Raw genomic sequence first — 19,792 nt, forward strand, 5'->3', positions numbered from 1 at the left:
CAGATCCCTAACACCTGGCAGAGGCATTGCTGATGCAGTATAACTACCTTGTGTCTTGATGCTGTGCTAAGTCTTTCTATGGTGGATATGTTGCATGAAACTGTCTTCCACAACCTCAACTTTGTAACAGAGTTTGGCTGTTCTTCACCCAGTTTTATGCCTCCTACACAGCTGTTTCTGTTACAGTTAATGACTGTGTTTCAACCTACATATAAAAATGATGAACATTATCACCTGTTTGATACAATTGGTTAATCATACAACTGACTGTAATCCTACAAAATCAATGACTTTGTGCAAGTGCACCTATAAGAAATTATGCTGTTTTGAAGGCAAAGGGTGGTCACACCAAGTATTGATTTGATTTTGATTTCCCTTCTGTTCATTCACTTTGGATTTTGTTAATTGATAAGAAAAACTATCAACACTTCTAGTTTTGAAAGCATTCCTACATTTTTCCACAACTGCCTAAAACTTTTGCACACTACTGTAGATATATATATATATATATATATACACACACACACACACACACACACACACACACAGACGTGTGTGTGTGTGTGTGTGTGTGTGTGTGTGTGTGTGTGTGTGTGTGTGTGTGTGTGTGTGTGTATATATATATATATATATATCAGGCTAGGGAAGTAAAATTGAAGGACTGAGTTGTAATATTCTAGTACTGAGTGAGTTAAATTATATCTCATGAAATACTCCGTAAAACAGTCTCTCTCATTATTTTCACGTTTCAGTCTCATGGCATAAGATTCAGTGTCTTAATAAGACTGCAGTGATGCAGCGGCATCTATTAGGGCCTTGGGAGAGGGGATTTCTCAGTATTTGGAAAGCCCTTCATTCTAAAGGATATGTGTGATACACAAGCTTATCGCAGCCATTGTTGGGACTCGGAGACTTATAATAATTGTTTGCTCCAACAGCGGAGACAGATTTACAGACCTAATCTAGGCATGTTTGTGCGTTAGCCGTTGAAAGCAGAAGTCCCTTGTGCCTGTTTATTACTAAAAGTTGAAAGATACAAATCTTGTTGTCTATGTTCTTGCAAGCAAAAGGGCCATGTAATACCTTCCTGTGCTTGAAACAAGGGAGCACAACATTTTCTATAATATTAGGAAAAATATATTTTAAAAACCTATGAGAGTAGTTTAAGAAGAGGTATATGTTTACATGTCGGTGCAGCCTGAAAACATTAGACATATATATGTCCTAATGTATTAGGAATTGGTCATGAACAAATGTATATGTTCCTATACAGGGTAATTAAAAAAGGACGATTGGAAGAGGAGAAATTCGCTGACAGGCTGGTGTTCAGCAATGAGGCGACCTTTCACCCTAGTGGGAAGGTCAATCGCCACAACATTAGAATTTGGGGCTCAGAAAAACCATGTGCCCTTATCGAGCGCATGAATAAACGTGTTCTGTGCAATGAGCAGGCGCAAAGTCTACGGTCTCTTCTTTTTTGCCGAGGATACGGTCACTGTTCTACCTGTACATGTTAAAGGAATGGCTTATGCGACAAATAGCGCAAGATCCGCCAAACGTAGTCTATCAGCAGGATGGTGAACCTCCACATTTCCATTTGGATGTTCGCTGATACCTGAATTATATTCTACGGGAACGTTGGATCGGCCGCGCTGGAAATAACGATTCACCAATGTTGAACTGGCCTCCACAATCGCGAGATCTAACACCCTGCGGCTACATCAAGGAGTCAGGGTATGTGCCCCCAGCCACTTTGATCTGAACGACCTGAGACAATGCATCACTGAAACAGTGGAGTCCATATCCGATGATATGCTGGCACGCGTCTGGACAGAACTGGATTACCGCCTAAACATCTGCCGTGTCACTATTGAAAATCACTAGGAACATTTGTAGTGTATAGATAAAACTTGAGTAGATAGTGTCTTTTCATGTTAATAAATTTGTGTTATGTTCCCTCGGTTATGAATACTAAGGCTATAATATTGCACCATCCTTTTTGAATCATCTTGTATTATAAAGTGAGATGGATGTGTAATAAAAAGATGCATGCATTAGGGATGCATCACCAAATCCACCAAGAGATCATGTTCTTATTTATGGCAGTATGGATGGTGCCATGCCCAGATGTACATGTCATAGGTGGGTGAAGTTTGGCGTAATACCAGATACAATCCAACATGCCAGATTACAACCATCCAAACCATTTGCTTGAATTAATAATCCAGGTCAATCAAATTTCATGAAACCTTGCTTATTAATAACCTCACCTAGGATGGTTAGATGTGGAGTTATAATCCATCTGAAGGGCACATCAAATGCCCCAGTAAGATATTTTTTTAGGAATTATAAGGGCAGTTGGTATAATTTAACCATATTGTTTTAGTACTATTTGCAGAAAAACATTATGTCAAGGGCATAGCTAGGGGGTGGGGTTGGCAGGACAGATGCTCCAGGTCTTTGATGCCAAGGAGGGGGTGGGCCAAGCAACTCTACCTCGGCCGGGGTATTTAGATACTGAGCTAGAGCAGCGGGCAGAATCTTTTCCCCGGGTGAAGGCACTCCTATCTATGACTCTATGCACTAAACACTTTGCAGGAGGTCTGCAAGTATGATTTGTTGAACACATAGGGCTGAAACTGTAGACTGGTGCACCCATGCCACCAGCCTTTACATCATCAGGACAATGCTGTAAGAGTTCAACTGGGGGCGCAAAAAACAATTTTCTTTTGAATTACTAAATAATAGTAGCAATACGTTCCTCTTGACACCACAACTGGTTTCTGGCAATGATTTTGAGGTTTGTTGGTGCCTTTCTTTCTGCCCCTGTTAAGTAGTTGTAGTACATTACAGAAATGTTCAGGTCATAAGTTCTCATAAATGGGCATATTGAATTTTATGACAGGAAAGTAAAAAATAAGAGTTACTGTATATTTTCAGATTATTGTATTTAAGGTGTATGTCCTTGTATGTGTAGTAGAAACAAATTAGAGGTATGTCCCTGACATTTCTATAAATGCCTTTGCTTTTCTCTGATCTTTTTATAGTTGCCTTGAATTTGTGCCAGGCACTCAAAGAATAAGCAGTAATTCTCTGCCCTTAGCTCATTTAGGAGACTGTGCCGACAGCAGCTATACATTTAGTCCTCTAATAACTAAACTGAGCTAGGAAGCTGTTTGCTTGCTACTTTAAAGGTTTTCATACTAATATTGAGATATTTTGTCTTGGTGTTCAGGGAACGCTCCCCATTTCCTGCGCTTGCAGAATGTGGAGGTGAATGTTGGACAGAATGCCACGTTTCAGTGCATAGCTGGAGGGAAATGGTCTCAACATGATAAGCTATGGCTACAGGTAAGGAAGACAACGTGCAAGGCAAGAATAGAACTATCCAGTGTAGCTGCAATACATACAATAAGGGTCACAAAAGCACTGTAAACCTGTTCAGGGCCCCTCTTTTCCACCAGCATTGGAATGGAAAACCACAGATAGCCCCAACTTGTCATAGCACAGTATCCTGATGAGATGTGCCCGATAACAAACTCAGCTTTACTGTATATAGACCTAATATCTGTGTTATGGAAAAGCTAAACCAGTGGTGATAAACTGACAGCTCAGAAAAGTCATGTAGCCCTGGGGGTGCTCAACCTGCAGCCCCTGGCGCCCCTCACCCTGTACAGTGCATAGGTCTGGAGTACATCTGAGGCCAATAAAAGTCGGAAGGTTGACCACAAATGATGAAGGAGAAAGTTTACACTGTTTTCTTGAATTTATAGATACAATGAGGCTAGGTTAGAAAGTGGTCTGATAGCTTATAGCACATGGCTGAGTTGGCACATTTTACTATTTTCTTTTAGTAGTTAGCAATTTCGACTTCACGTTTACAGAAATAATAGCGGATTAGACAAGCTGTCCTTACCTTCTTGCTGTCAGCAGCGGTGTGACTGATTGTGAGCCTTTATCTCTGTTCTGCAGCAGTGGAATGGCCGCGACACAGGTCTCATGGTAACTCGCGTGGTAAATCACAGACGGTTTTCTGCCACAGTCAGCGTTGGGGAGACTTCTCAGCGAAGTATAAGCAAATATCGTTGTGTCTTAAGATCAGCTGGTGGTTCCGGGGTGTCCAACTATGCAGAGCTCATTGTTAAAGGTAAGAATCTAGACCAAACATCTCATAGTAATCCTACTTATTAAATAAGGATTGTGTTTTCTGAAGAACTTAAATATATACTATTCCTTCACTGTACTATATTGTTATTTTGGGGAGTAATCATTAAGTCAGTGTCTTAAATTTCCTTCTTATTGAAGATAATGTAAATGTAGGATATGCGACAGAATTGACCACCTCAAAAGGAACAGGTATTGCATCAACGGAGAGGAAAGGGAGAAGAAAGTCAACATGAATATCATTTAATTCACATAAATGCAATATGTACTGTAAATACAAGCCACTCACATCAGTTCATGTGTCCACTGAGGTCCACAAATTAACTTCTCCTTCTCATGGACCTAGTTTCATAAAAAGTTAATTTTCCTATTGCAATGTTTCTTAGTATGTGAAGACAATAGAAGCACTTAATATGAAACTCACACAAGCACCGCATGGACATATAATCACCAGGCAGATATACCTTCAGAGGCATAACTTAAAGAGGTTATTCACTACCGGACAACTGATGACTTATTCACCGGATAGGTAATCGGTACATGATCTGTGGGGATCCGACACCTGGACCCCGCACTGTTAAGCCACTCCGGCTGCCTCCGGGCACTGGACGTCCATGCCGGAATTAGATAGCTAGGGTCATGGAACAGCATCCAAGCTGCAGTACTGCAGCTCTGCACCTATTCAAGTGAATAGAAGCAGAGCTGCAGTTCGGCAGCACGGCCGCTATGCAATGTATGGAGACAACTGCTTCCGGCTCCGTACATTGCATAATGTACCGTAACATCCGGTGCCCACAGGCCACCAGAGCAGCTGAACGGTGCGGGGTTCGGGTGTCGGACACAGTGGATAGGTCATCAGTTGTCCGGTAGGTGAGAACCCTTTTAAAGTACTTGGGCCCCAATGCAAAATCTGTTATAGGTCCCCCACCTACCATGATCCATTTAGAATACTGGTGTCTTTTTATGTGCCAGAAATGTGCATTGGGCCTCCTCAGGGCCCGGGGCTGAGGTGGAACTGCTATTTCTGCACTCCCTATTGCTACGCCCCTGACTGCCTTGGTTGCGGGTTTGAAGCCATAGCCAGGGGTGCAGATATAGGGTGTGCAGAGGTGGAAATGACTACCAGGCACTGGAGCTTGAGTGGACCATAGGACCCTATACCACATAAGAAGACACCGGTATTATAAATGACACATGGTAGGTGGGGTCCCTGTTACAGATTTTGCCTTGTTCCCAGGAGCTTCAAGGTATGCTTGTACTTATAGCTCTAAAGTTTCAAGGTGGCAGTGCTCGCCACTCAGCTTCCATGGCACCCACAAATCCCTTATTTTAGATCTCAGAATACAGGATACGGAACCTATAACTGCATATCCCAAATTGTGTTAATGAACATGGTTCCATTAGACAGGAGGGCTGACTGTGAAACTGTTATATTTGTAGAGATTCAATTAAAAGTTGCCATCATCCCAAATTAATTATGGAATAGACGCTTCACACCCATTCATTTCCTTATTGCAGATGATGTTATAATGAGATGGAGCAATATCATTTCCTTGTAGCAATGAGCAATAGTAAATGTGAACTATGGGTACATTTAATACAGTGCAGCATTGGTCAGGTGTTGTGGCCAATCCAATCAACTCTATTAAGGTTATTTTACACTGGGCAATTACTGGGCAGACGAGCGTTCATATCGTTGCCGATAATTGGCCTGTGTAAACAGGGCAGCAAAAAAGTTTGGGAGGATTCCTCCAGCTCACCTTATCGCATGTGTAGACTTGCGCGCGGATCCTCATGTCGGCACACGCATGGAATACAAGGAAAAAACAAAGAGATGGATCCAGTGCTGTGTCCTTGAGGTTTGTTTAAAATCGGAAACTATTTCCAAGTTTTAATGAAAATAAATATAAAAACAGGTAGCGTTACAAATAGATATTCTCAAGTAGATGGTAGGATTTATGGCAGTGTGAGCAGTGCCTACGCGTTTCTGACGCATGCAGCGTCCTTAGTCATGGCTTCTGCATTTCATTCATTTCCTTATTGCAGATGATGTTATAATGAGATGGAGCAATATCATTTCCTTGTAGCAATGAGCAATAGTAAATGTGAACTATGGGTACATTTAATACAGTGCAGCATTGGTCAGGTGTTGTGGCCAATCCAATCAACTCTATTAAGGTTATTTTACACTGGGCAATTACTGGGCAGACGAGCGTTCATATCGTTGCCGATAATTGGCCTGTGTAAACAGGGCAGCGATCAGCAGATGAACGAGCAAACGCTCGATCATCTGCTGATCGTATCGTTTTAAAAAAGTTTAATATTATCTTTGTCGGTAGCACATCTCGCTGTGTAAACAGTGAGACGCGCTGCCGACATGATAATAATGTATGGGGACGAGCGATCGGAGTAACGACCGCTCGTCCCCATCCATAGCTCTTGTGACAGGAGCAAACTAGCGCCGATCAACAATGTCTCGTTGAACGGCGCCCGCCGCACCGGCCGACTATCAGCCGGTGTAAAAGTGCCTCTCTGGGTGACATCCCAGTGGTCCTCTTTTACTGTAATTACAATGTTAGATTGTACCATACTGCATAATAATTCTCAACATACTGTATCTAATTGTATCTTTATTCTTTGCTTTAAGAGGAATGTGTCCTTCTTTGGTATTAAACATTTGCTTCTATATATAAAATCCCCTTTCTTACACTTGCTCCTCCCAAGCGTCACCTAGATCTACATTTCTCCGCTTTTTCTCCTACTGCTTTGTCTCTCTGGGACCCTGTTGTCTTTATTTTAGACAGTGTGTATGTCCCAGCAGGTATCTAGAAGCCTCCTTCCCTCCTGCTGTCTTCTCACTTCCATCTAGAATCTCCAACTGTGTGTTACTATCTTATCATTATTGTCTTGATTTCCTTACAGCCCTCCTACTGATTTTGGAGATTTAATCTAACACTTCAGTGCTGGAAATATTGGTCACAGGTAGAGAGGCTTGGTAAAACATTTACTGAGATTAGTAAAAATGGTATTATGCAAGTTTCAGAAAGCAGAGTATTAAAGGAATGTTCCATCACAAAATCATTGATAGTCTATCCTTAGGATAGGCCTTCAAAGTTTGATCAGTGAAGGTCTAAACTCCCCGACCACTACCGATCAGTAGATTGAAGGGGTTGATTTGCAGTACAAGGCACAGCTGCACATATGGATGTCCATACAATCTGACCTGGTCACAGATACCCGCACATTCAACTCTTCTGCACTTAGTATGATACCCTTTTTGCATCTCTATGCATTTTTGGCTGAGTGACTGGTCCATATATGTGTATTTATATTTCCCCACCTAAAATAAATATGTCTGGTCCACTGCTGGACAAAGTTAGAACTTTACACCTATTGTATCACTTCCCTCATCCCCTTTAGATTGTTACTTATTACTGACAGGGTCCTATCACATTTTGGCAAATGTTTTTAATTTATGTTCATGTGTGTACATTATTTGTAATTTTATGTTTACTGTCTCCAACGATTGTCAAGCACTGTGAGATATGTTGGCGAAAGATAGATAGATAGATAGATAGATAGATAGATAGATAGATAGATAGATAGATAGATAGATAGATAGATAGATAGATAGATAGATAGATAGATAGATAGATAGATAGATAGATAGATAGATAGAACTTTATTTATCCCTAAAGGGAAATTTGTTTGTCGTCACAAACAAATTGTAATTTTTCATTGTACAGACAGGGTGTCAAAGCCATGACCTTATATATTTCCCAGTAGGATTTCCATAAGTATTAGTTGCCCAGATAATCTAGCATTTTCGACATTGCATTGTGTACAACTCTTGCAAAAAACAATAGAGACCAATATAATAAGCTTGTATAATACAATCCAGAATCTTCTCTGCCTAAAATGTTTCTACTCCACTGTACTTTACACATATTATTTGCTCTTTCCGACCGTAACAAGTCTACTATAGTATCCCCAGATGAATACTATGTTGCTCTATTATACAATGGATATGAATGGATGCGGCCAAACAAAATGCAATCCTATAAAATATGGTAGCTACAGCTCAACATTTCATATTGAATATTAATGCACTTTTGAGGGCCCCTAATATGCTCCCAGATGCCCAATTCTAGGGATGGTAGAATTGTTTACTAGGTTTAAGATGTTGGAGAATCAATAAAGAAGTAATTTTTTTAGTATTTGTTCCTAAAATAGAAGAATTGTTTCCTCTGGATTGAGATTTAAAGGGTTTTTCCAAGATAAAATGACTATGTGTAAATGCTTGTAATTTATTAATGTAAATACATTTGTAATATACTTAGATTTTCCAAACTGGCCCCGTTTCCAGATGCTGCCGTGGGGTACCTGACGGGTGACGTCACTCTCTGGCCGTTGTGTTGATCTTCAATTCTTTTCCAGGTATGCGACACATCACTTGTGACGTGCAGTGTATGGGCTGTTCAGTTCTCGCGGTCCCTGCTGTTCCCGCGATAACAGCAGGTACCGTGTATGCGCGTTACGGGCTGTACAACAAAACAGCCCATACATGGCACATACAAGTGACGTGTCGTATACTGGGAAAATAATTGAAGATCAACACAGCGGCCAGAGAGTGACGTCACCTGTCAAGTACCCCACGACAGCATCTGGAAACGGGGCTATTTGGAAAATGTAAGTATATTACAAATGTATTTACATTAATAAATTACAAGCATTAATACATAGTCATATTATCTCGAAAACCCGTTTAACCTAAACAGGCTGATTCACTTCCTAGGGGATTAAAGAGGTTGTCTCATGAATACAATAACTTTTAAAATTGAAGCCAACCCAGCGATCAACTTCAGTTACCCATACAGTGTGCTACTACATGAATATAACCAATAAATATATGGATGCACTGGGTCCGCCTGGCTAATAAAGGGGGCCTTAAATGGTGAACACCTCTCTATGATGTCCATATACCATAATGGGGCATATGGAATGGGGTTGTCTTTATCAGACAACCCTTTTAATGGATTAAAGAGGTTTGCCCATCAGGGACATTTATGGCATATACACAGTAGACATGCAACATTCTTTAAAGGGATTTGCCCATCAGGGACATTTTATGGCATATCCACAGGATATGCCATAAATGTCAGATAGATGCGGGTCCCATGCGGAACCCATGGGAGTTACGGAAACAGTGTAGGTCAGCGAGCTATGCTGTTTTCTGATTACATGGTTGGAAATTGCTAGAGGCTGCGGGAGCCGAGAAAGGTAGAACGTGGTTTAGTGTGCCCGTTCTAGAGATAGGTGCGGGTTACTGAAATGGGACCCGCATCTATCTGACATTTATTTCATATCCTGTGGATATGCCATAAAATGTCCCTAATGGGCAAATCCCTTTAAAGAATGTTGCATGTCTACTGTGTATCATTTTGAAAACTGTAATCATCCTTCAGGTTTTGTCATGCTAGGTGTGAATTTATTCATATTCAGCTGGCACAACTGTTTCACAGTCCACCTCTATGAGTTATGATGCCATTTTATATGGGTATGAATAATTATGAGTTATACAGTCAAATGCTCAGGAGATACAAAATAGGAGCATGTTTTCTCATAGGCAATACGGTTAAGCAGAGGAGGACTTGAAGAGTGGTTTCATGATTTATTAATAGAAAGACAGACAAGCGAGGCAGAGTTATGTGATTAGATGTTTCATGGATATATTAACATGAGCTTTAATATATACTAAAAGTTATGAAAGAGTCAATTTGTCTCATATGTGATACAGTGACAGCCTTTAAAGAGATTTTTAGCTGCTAAGAAGATTCTTCCACTTTACAGAGCTTGGCCCTGTGGAAAACCCCTAGGATACATTTGGGATCTGTGAACTTGTTCTTAGATTTGAGACCCTGAGGTGGGGACACAGCTGGGACAAAAAGACAGACGTCAAACAACTCTGACAAGATAGTTAGCACACGACAAACTGTTTCTTCCGCTCATCAAATTATAAAAATAATAATTATGTACGGTAACTTCAGAAATATCGCACAAGTGTGCCAAATTTTTTTTATTATTTAAATTATATTTTTATTGTTTCTTCCAAGTGGTACAAAAAAAATCAGCAGTATGTAGGACATAGAAACGGGCAAAAGAAAGCAGTCAAGTGCTTCGACAAAATGTAATAAAACCTGGGTGTGGTATCAATAACAAATACGTTAAGTAAGCGTCATATTCTTGTAGAAGACATAAAACTTAAAGACCATCAGCACACATCATGTTAATAGTGTTGGAACAGATAACTGAATACCTGGGGGAAAATTAAGAAACTAAATGTGGTAATATACCTATAGGGAGGAAAGTCTTCCAGTCCCTATTTGGGGGACAGTGTAAAGAGGTTCTAGGTCTAGGAGAACAATAGTAAAGATCACACACATGAATTAGAGAGTATCAATATTATCTGCAGAGCATCAGGATAAAACTGTAATATTGTGATATTAAGGCAAGAGAGGGGGAGTAGTAATCAAATCGAATATCAGTCCAAGTAAAATAAAGCCTTCACTACCTTAACCCCTTAACGACATGTCACATTGTCACATACTAGTACGTGACATCCGTTAAGGGGAAGTATGGAGCGGGCTCACGGGCTGAGCTCGCTCCATACTCAGCGGTTGACGGCTGTGTTATACAGCCGACACCTCACTGCAATGGGCGGAATCAAAGATCACTTTTATTCCGTCGGTTTAACACCTTAAACGTTGCAAGTCAATCGCGACCGCTGCATTTAAATTGTTAGAATCAGGGGGCGCCCCCTCCAACACGCCATCGCGCCCCCCGTGATGCGATTGGCTGTTGACACTGGTTGTCATGGCAGGCTGGGGGACTAATGATAGCCCCAAGGTCTGCCATCTTTGTACTCCTCTGAAGCCCCGCCGCCGGCATTAGTATTGCCGTGCATTATGCAAGAGATCCAACGATACGTCAAGTCCCCTAGGGGGACTAATTAAAAAAGTAAAAAAAACAGTTAAATAAATATTTTTTTTTATGTTCCAAAAAAAAAAATAAAGTATTAAAAGTTAAAAAAAAAAACCTTTGAACATTTTTCCCCTAAAGCGATGTTAAAAAAAAAAAAAGTTAATATAACTGGTATCGCCGAGTTCGTAAAAGTCTGAACTATCACAATTTAGCATTGTTTTACCCGCTCGGTGAACGCCGTAAAATAGTTCTCCAAAAAAATTAAATAAAAAGTGATCAAAAAGTCACATGTACCCCAAAATGGTATCGGTGAAAACTACAGCTCGCCCCGCAAAATGTAATAGTTTTATTTTTTTCAAAGTAGTAAAACATAAAACAAAACATATGAATTTGGTATCGCCGTAATCGTATCAACCTGTAGAATAAGGTGAATGTGTAGTTTTTACCACCTAATGGACTCTGTAAAAACAAAACCCCCAAAAAATGGCGTAATCAATGTTTTTTGCCCATTTCACCCCACAAGTAATTTTTTTTCAGCTTCACAGTAAATTATGCGGTACAATAAATGGTGCCATGAAAAACTACAACTTGTCCTTCAAAAAACAAGCCCTCATATGTCGACAAAGAAATAAAAACGTTATGGCTTTTGGAATGCGGGGAGGAAAAATCAAAGATGAAAAAACTCAAATTGGCCGTGTCCTTAAGGGGTTAAGGTGAAATCCAGACGGAGTTGTCTACACAGAGGAGAGTCACTGTAAGATAAGGGGGATGATTGTTTCTACTCCGGGCTTCCTCAGAGAATGGCAATAAAGGAGAGAAAAGTTTTTATATTAGAGAGCCCCAGGTAGGCAGGTCCAGTGGAGCCATATCCATTACTGTACAAAATACATTGAGTTTAGAGGGAGTACGGAGGACAAACAGTTTGTTGAGATATTTAAAAGGCAAGGAAAATCGGGGTTCCCAGTGGTAAGACAACTTAGAAAGTAGAGACTTGAGAGCTGAGCGCAATTGTATAATGCGCCTTGGTAGGTCAGGAAAAATGAAAACTGTGGCCCTCTTGAAGATGATAGCATCAGAAGACCAGGCAGAGGCCAATAGCTCATCTCAAAGTTTTCTACTCCGTAGCCTACAAATTAGATCAACTGGGCCTATTAGAGTCCACAGTACAGGTTTTGGGATACCCATCAGCTTTTATAGAAAAGATTCAACTCCCAAGATTTCAGCAGGAGAAGAGTGGGTTAATGTGAAGATAGCAAATTCAGTGCATAATGGGTCCAGATGAGATTTGCCAAAACTGGATGCAGGGGAGAATGTGTAAAGAGGGGGACCTCACCAGCTCTTCTAGAGAGGAGATGGAAAAATTACTGACTTCATCCAATTAGTGGCAAGTCCAGATAGTTTGCCAAAGTCATCAATGATAGACATAACAGATCTGTGTGACTGTGGCCAATCATCTAAAAATAATCAAAAAAAGATCATCTGCATACAGAGCAGCTTTCTCGCAAATGTTCCCATAAGTAAGCCCCATACATGCACAGACTCTCGTATTGCCTCAACCAGGGGCTCAATAGCCACTGAGAAGAGCAGTGGTTAGAGTGGGCAGGCTTGACGGGTACCCCTATATAATGGGAATGTGTTGGATAGCAAGCAATTAGCTCGTATTCGGGTTCTATGGGATGCGTATAAAAGCTTCACCAAATAAATATTTTTCTTACCAGACCACATTCTCCTTAAAATAGTCCACAAGTACCTCCACACTATCAAAGGCTTTGAAAACCAAGAAATACCCACAAAGGGATTTTAGTTCAAATAGTGCAATGTATGAGCATCTAACTATAATACAATATTTCAGTCTGTGTAGATGGCACTTTGAAAAAATCCTTAGTAATGACCAAGTGAACCTTGGTGCATTGATCAAAAGCAACTAGGGAGCACTATGAAGTGAAAAGATGATCAACTTAAGCACGAATGGTAGAAATATAGAAATATATACATTTTATTACATAAAGACATAAACAGGTTAAAAATAGATGGAATAAAAAGATGAGTCACACAATGGCTAGGCGTCCGCTTATGCTAGACCAGAGCAAAAAATGGCTTGTTTACACATATTAATAGCAGATTGCAGACACAATACATATAGAAGGTCTTAAAGAGAGGCAATTAGTAGATGTAATAATAAAAACAGTGTTTGATAAAAATGCCAAATATATCATAGTAGAGAAAAATGATACTGATGTACTGCAAAGGGCTAAATCCTGTCAAAAATACCAGTATAAGATAACTGACAGATGTGGAGAATAGTTACATACCAAGAGACATGGTCGCACACAGGAGAGACGCTCACACCCTATCCATTGTGTGACTCATCTTTTTATTCCATCTTGTTTTAACCTGTTTATGTCTTTATGTAATAAAATTTATATATTTATATATTTCTACCATTCGTGCTTAAGTTGATCATCTTTTCACTTCATAGTGCTATCAAAGGCTTTGGCTGCATCCAAAAGCAGCCACTGTCTGAACCTCCCGATGCGTATGAATATTAAGGTAAATTCTTCAGCTGCTAACATATCTGGCATAAAGCCAGCCTGGTCCAAATTTATTATAGCTATAACTACTTTGGACAGTCTATTAGCCAGAACCTTAGCTAGTATCTTAATGCCTACTGTGAGCAACTAAATTGGTCTGTAGGATTCCGCTAGTCGAGGATCCTTATCTGGCTTCGGCAATACTACCACAATTGCCACTTTCATGGAGTGAAATCAGTAAGGAAATCCCTTTTTATTATTTTTTGGTACTATAACTTCTGTAAATTTTAACCCCTCCCCCTTAGTCTTTAAGGTATATATAATGAGATAACATTGGACTACCATACAATAACCATAGGAATGAGTGTGTCCCTTCCCAAAATGAGATGTTATTACATTCAATAAATATAAAACTATTTTTTTCCTTGCGATTTACCAATCTTCATTTTTTGGCTCATACTTTATACTCAAACATTGGCACTGATGGGGAAACACCCATAGAACACTTCGATGATGACAGAATCAATTTGTTACAATTCAGTGAGGTGGGCGTATGCCTTAAAAAAAAAATCTAAATATTTGCACATCTAAAAAAAGTTGGGAAAACTGATTTGTTAAGGTCAATGTAATGATAGGGGTAGGGAAACGGACAAGTGAGCCCTAATCTATCCACCACTCTGTCCCTGCCTACTTGCAACGACCCGCCCTAGGCGACGGGGTACAGCCCTACGCTCAGTAAGTGCATGAGACAAACAGACAATTGTACACAAAGCTAAGGGAAATGGGGCAGTTGCCCACGGCAACACCGTGAGCAACAAGAGAGGTGAACGAGCCGAGTCAAACCAGGAGTGTACGAGGTACCAAACGCAGAGCAGGAGAGTAGTCAGTAAGCCAGGGTCAGTATGGAGCAGGATCAAATAGTCAGGAGCTGTAGCTGGGCCAGGAAACCACACGAGAAGAATCACAAGCACTGGAGGAACAGGAAAGGCAGGTATAAATAGACAGAGGGCGGGAGCTAGCTGAGTCTGGCCAGGCTGCGATAGGCTCTCCCACTCCTAAGCCTGCCAGCCTGAGTGGTGGAAGCTGGAGTCAGTCTCAGAGACATAGACTCAGGTGCCGACTGATTACCTATGGGCGTTAACCCCGCTGTGCCTGGCAGATCCTTTACAGTACCCCCCCTTTTATGAGGGGCCACCGGACCCTTTCTAAGTGGACCTGGTTTATTGGGGAAACGAAGGTGGAACTTCCTGACCAATACCCCAGCGTGAACATCCCGGGCGGGTACCCAAGTCCTCTCCTCAGGCCCGTATCCTCTCCAATGGACCAGGTACTGGAGGGAGCCTTGGACCATCTTGCTGTCCACAATCTTGGCCACCTCGAATTCCACCCCCTCAGGGGTGAGAACGGGAACAGGAGGTCTCCTCGAGGGAGCCAAGGACGGGGAGCAGCGTTTAAGGAGGGAGGCATGAAACACGTCGTGTATTCGAAAAGATGGGGGCAACTCCAGTCGGAAGGAGACAGGATTGAGGACTTCAATGACCTTATACGGCCCAATAAACCGGGGAGCAAATTTCTTGGACGGGACCATAAGGCGCAAGTTCCTAGACGATAACCACACCAGATCCCCGACCATAAACAAGGGGTTAGCAGAACGTCTTCTATCAGCCTGAGTTTTTTGTATGCTCTGGGACGCCTCTAGGTTCTTCTGAACCTGGGCCCAGACTGTGCACAGTTCCCGATGAACGACCTCTACCTCGGGATTGTTGGAACTTCCAGGTGAAACGGAGGAGAACCGTGGATTAAACCCAAAATTACAGAAAAAGGGGGAGACCCCTGACGAGTTACTGACCCGGTTATTGAGGGAAAATTCGGCGAGGGGAATGAATGAGACCCAATTATATTGACAGTCAGAGATAAAACACCTTAAATATTGTTCTAGAGATTGATTAGTCCTCTCAGTTTGGCCATTAGTTTCAGGATGGAAGGCAGAGGAGAAGGAGAGATCAATCTCCAACTTTTTACAGAAGGCTCTCCAAAACAATGAAACAAATTGTACCCCTCTGTCCGAAACAATATTGACAGGGACCCCATGGAGACGCAGGATGTGTTTGACAAACAAGGTAGCTAACGTTTTGGCATTGGGTAGTTTCTTGAGGGGCACAAAGTGGCACATCTTACTGAAGCGGTCTACTACAACCCACACCACCGGCTTGCCTTGAGATGGAGGCAAATCGGTGATAAAATCCATGGAGATATGGGTCCAAGGTCTCTGGGGAATGGGCAAAGAACGTAGTAAGCCCGCTGGTCGGGACCTGGGAGTCTTGGACCTAGCACAAACCTCACAAGCGGCGACGTAGGCCTTAACGTCTTTAGGCAACCCAGGCCACCAATAGTTTCTGGCAATGAGGTGTTTGGTACCCAGGACGCCTGGATGACCAGATAGTGCGGAGTCATGGTTTTCCCTAAGTACCCTTAGCCGGAATTGCAGGGGAACAAACAGCTTGTCCTCAGGAAGGTTCCCGGGAGCTGAACCTTGATCAGCAGCGATTTCTGAGACTAAATCAGAATCAATAGAAGAAATGATTATACCAGGAGGCAGAATACAAGCAGGATCTTCCTCCGAAGGGGGGCTGGCCATGAAGCTACGCGACAGTGCATCGGCCTTAATATTTTTAGACCCAGCCCTATAGGTAACCAAAAAGTTGAATCTGGTAAAAAATAGCGCCCATCGAGCTTGTCTCGGGTTTAGCCTCCGGGCAGATTCTAGGAAAACCAGATTCTTGTGGTCGGTAAAGACCGTTACCTGGTGCCTAGCCCCCTCCAGGAAGTGGCGCCACTCTTCAAATGCCCATTTAATGGCTAAGAGTTCGCGGTTGCCAATATCATAGTTACCCTCAGTGGGCGAAAACTTCCTGGAGAAGTAGGCACAGGGACGGAGATGGGTGAGGGACCTGGTACCCTGGGACAAGACAGCCCCCACTCCCACCTCGGATGCGTCAACTTCCACGATAAATGGCTCCATTTGGTTGGGCTGAACCAGCACCGGGGCCGAGATAAAGCACTTCTTAAGACCTCAAAAGCCTGGACGGCCTCAGGAGGCCAGTGGAGGAGATCAGCACCTTTGCGAGTGAGGTCCGTAAGAGGCTTAGCGATGACCGAGAAGTTAGCAATAAATCTCCTGTAATAATTAGCGAACCCCAAGAAACACTGTAACGCCTTCAGGGTGGCAGGTTGGACCCATTCCGCCACAGCCTGGACCTTGGCGGGGTCCATGCGGAATTCATGAGGAGTGAGGATTTGACCCAAAAATGGTATCTCCTGTACCCCAAACACACATTTTTCGGTTTTCGCAAACAGTTTGTTTTCCCGAAGGACCTGGAGCACCTTCCTGACATGCTCAATCTGGGAGGACAGGTCCTTGGAAAACACCAGTATGTCATCAAGGTACACTACAAGAAAACCCCCCAGGTAATCCCTTAAAATTTCATTTATGAAATTCTGGAAGACCGCAGGAGCATTACACAACCCAAAGGGCATGACGAGGTATTCGAAATGACCTTCGGGCGTGTTAAACGCAGTCTTCCACTCATCCCCCTCTTTGATGCGGATAAGGTTATACGCCCCCCGTAGATCAAACTTAGAGAACCATTGGGCCCCCTGAACCTGATTAAAGAGATCAGGAATCAAAGGAAGGGGATACTGGTTCCTTACAGTGACCTTATTCAAGTTACGGTAGTCAATGCATGGCCTAAGACCACCATCCTTCTTCCCTACGAAGAAGAAGCCAGCACCTACCGGAGAAGTAGAGGGGCGAATGTAACCCTTGGCCAGGCATTCCTGGATATACTCTCTCTTGGCTTCACGTTCGGGACAAGAAAGATTAAATATCCTACCCTTAGGGAGCTTAGCTCCTGGTACCAATTCGATAGCGCAATCGTATTCTCTATGAGGAGGTAACACTTCGGAGGCCTCCTTGGAGAAAACATCAGCGAAGTCCTGCACAAACTTAGGTAGCGTGTTCACCACCTCAGGGGGAGAAATAGAATTAACAGCAAAACATGACGTCAAGCATTCATTACCCCATTTGGTAAGCTCCCCAGTATTCCAGTCAAACGTGGTATTATGCAACTGCAACCAGGGAAGGCCTAAAACCAAATTGGACGATAATCCCTGCATCAACAGTACAGAGCACTGCTCCAAATGCATGGAGCCAACAAGGAGTTCAAAAACAGGGGTATGCTGTGTAAAATAACCATTAGCAAGAGGAGTGGAGTCGATACCCACTACCGGAACAGGTTTAGGCAAATCAATCAAAGGCATAGCTAGAGACATAGCAAATTACACAGACATGATATTAGTAGAAGACCCTGAATCCACGAAGGCACTGCCGGTAGCAGACCTACCACCAAAAGAGACCTGAAAGGGAAGCAAGATCTTATTACGTTTCATATTTACGGGAAATACCTGTGCGCCCAAGTGACCTCCCCGATGATCACTTAGGCGCGGAAGTTTTCCGTCTGCTTATTCTTACGCCTAGGACAGGTGTTCACTTGATGCTTGTCATCCCCACAATAGAAGCAGAGACCATTCTTCCTGCGGAACTCTCTACGTTGTCGGGGGGACACGGAGGCCCCGAGTTGCATAGGTACCTCCGAGTCTTCCGTGGAAGAGCGAAGCAACGGGACCTCGGGAAGCATCATGGGGGAGTCAGAGGGGAAAACACAAAAACTTTCAAGTTGTCGTTCCCTGAGACGTCGGTCAAGTCGTACCGCTAAAGCCATAACCTGGTCTAGGGAGTCAGAAGAGGGATAGCTAACTAGCAGGTCTTTCAGGGCGTTCGACAGACCCAACCTAAACTGGCACCTTAAGGCAGGGTCATTCCACCGAGAAGCTACGCACCACTTCCTAAAGTCCGAACAATTATCCTCAACAGGTCTCTTACCCTGACGTAAGGTCACCAGCTGACTCTCGGCAAAGGCAGTCCTGTCAGTCTCGTCATAAATGAGTCCGAGAGCAGAAAAGAAACGATCAACGGAGGAAAGTTCAGGGGCGTCAGGAGCCAAGGAGAAGGCCCACTCTTGGGGCCCTTCCTGGAGCCGGGACATAATTATACCCACCCGCTGGCTCTCAGAACCTGAGGAGTGAGGCTTTAAGCGAAAGTAAAGCCTACAACTCTCCCGAAAGGAGAGAAAAGTCCTCCGGTCCCCTGAGAACCGGTCAGGCAACTTGAGGTGGGGTTCATGGGGTGAGGTGAGGGGCACTACCATGGTAGTGTCAGGCTGTTTGACCCTCTGAGCCAGGGCCTGGACCTGTAGGGAGAGACCCTGCATTTGCTGGGCCAGGGTCTCAAGGGGGTCCATAGTAGAGACAGGGACCAGGGTAGACTAGGTAACGGGCTTGTGATTATGTAATGATAGGGGTAGGGAAACGGACAAGTGAGCCCTAATCTACCCGCCACTCTGTCCCTGCTTACTTGCAACGACCCGCCCTAGGCGACGGGGTACAACTGTGCGGCGGTCCCTACGCTCAGTAAGTGCACGAGACAAACAGACAAGGGTACACAAAGCTAAGGGAAATGGGGCAGTTGCCCACGGCAACACCGTGAACAACAAGAGAGGTGAACGAGCCGAGTCAAACCAGGAGTGTATGAGGTACCAAACGCAGAGCAGGAGAGTAGTCAGTAAGCCAGGGTCAGTATGGAGCAGGATCAAATAGTCAGGAGCTGTAGCTGGGCCAGGAAACCACACGAGAAGAATCACAAGCACTGGAGGAACAGGAAAGGCAGGTATAAATAGACAGAGGGCGGGAGCTAGCTGAGTCTGGCCAGGCTGCGATAGGCTCTCCCACTCCTAAGCCTGCCATCCTGAGTGGTGGAAGATGGAGTCAGTCTCAGAGACATAGACTCAGGTGCCGACTGATTACCTATGGGCGTTAACCCCGCTGTGCCTGGCAGATCCTTTACAGTCAAGATTCCAGTTAATTGGGCTGTTTCTATACGAGCTGGACACCACATTAGAAAATACTGAATACAAGAGTTTGGGCAATACATGACTGGAGATTGTTAAGTGCAGCTCTGAAATATCAGGACGGAGAGGAAGGCCAAGAACAGAGTAATT

General features: G+C 43.1%; 1 protein-coding gene across 8 annotated transcripts in view; it reads left to right on the forward strand.

Moving 5' to 3' along the window:
- Window positions 1–19,792, forward strand: part of PTPRT (protein tyrosine phosphatase receptor type T) — a 251,708-nt gene that overhangs the window by 127,289 nt on the left and 104,627 nt on the right. For all 8 annotated transcript variants that reach the window (XM_075845729.1, XM_075845735.1, XM_075845730.1 and 5 more), the window contains exons 5-6: window positions 3,236–3,351; window positions 3,973–4,147. In XM_075845729.1, the coding sequence (XP_075701844.1) occupies window positions 3,236–3,351; window positions 3,973–4,147 (291 nt within the window). The remainder of the gene's footprint in view (window positions 1–3,235; window positions 3,352–3,972; window positions 4,148–19,792) is intronic.

The sequence above is a fragment of the Rhinoderma darwinii genome, chromosome 13 (assembly GCF_050947455.1).
Source record: "Rhinoderma darwinii isolate aRhiDar2 chromosome 13, aRhiDar2.hap1, whole genome shotgun sequence".
NCBI classification, from domain to species: Eukaryota; Metazoa; Chordata; class Amphibia; order Anura; family Rhinodermatidae; genus Rhinoderma; species Rhinoderma darwinii.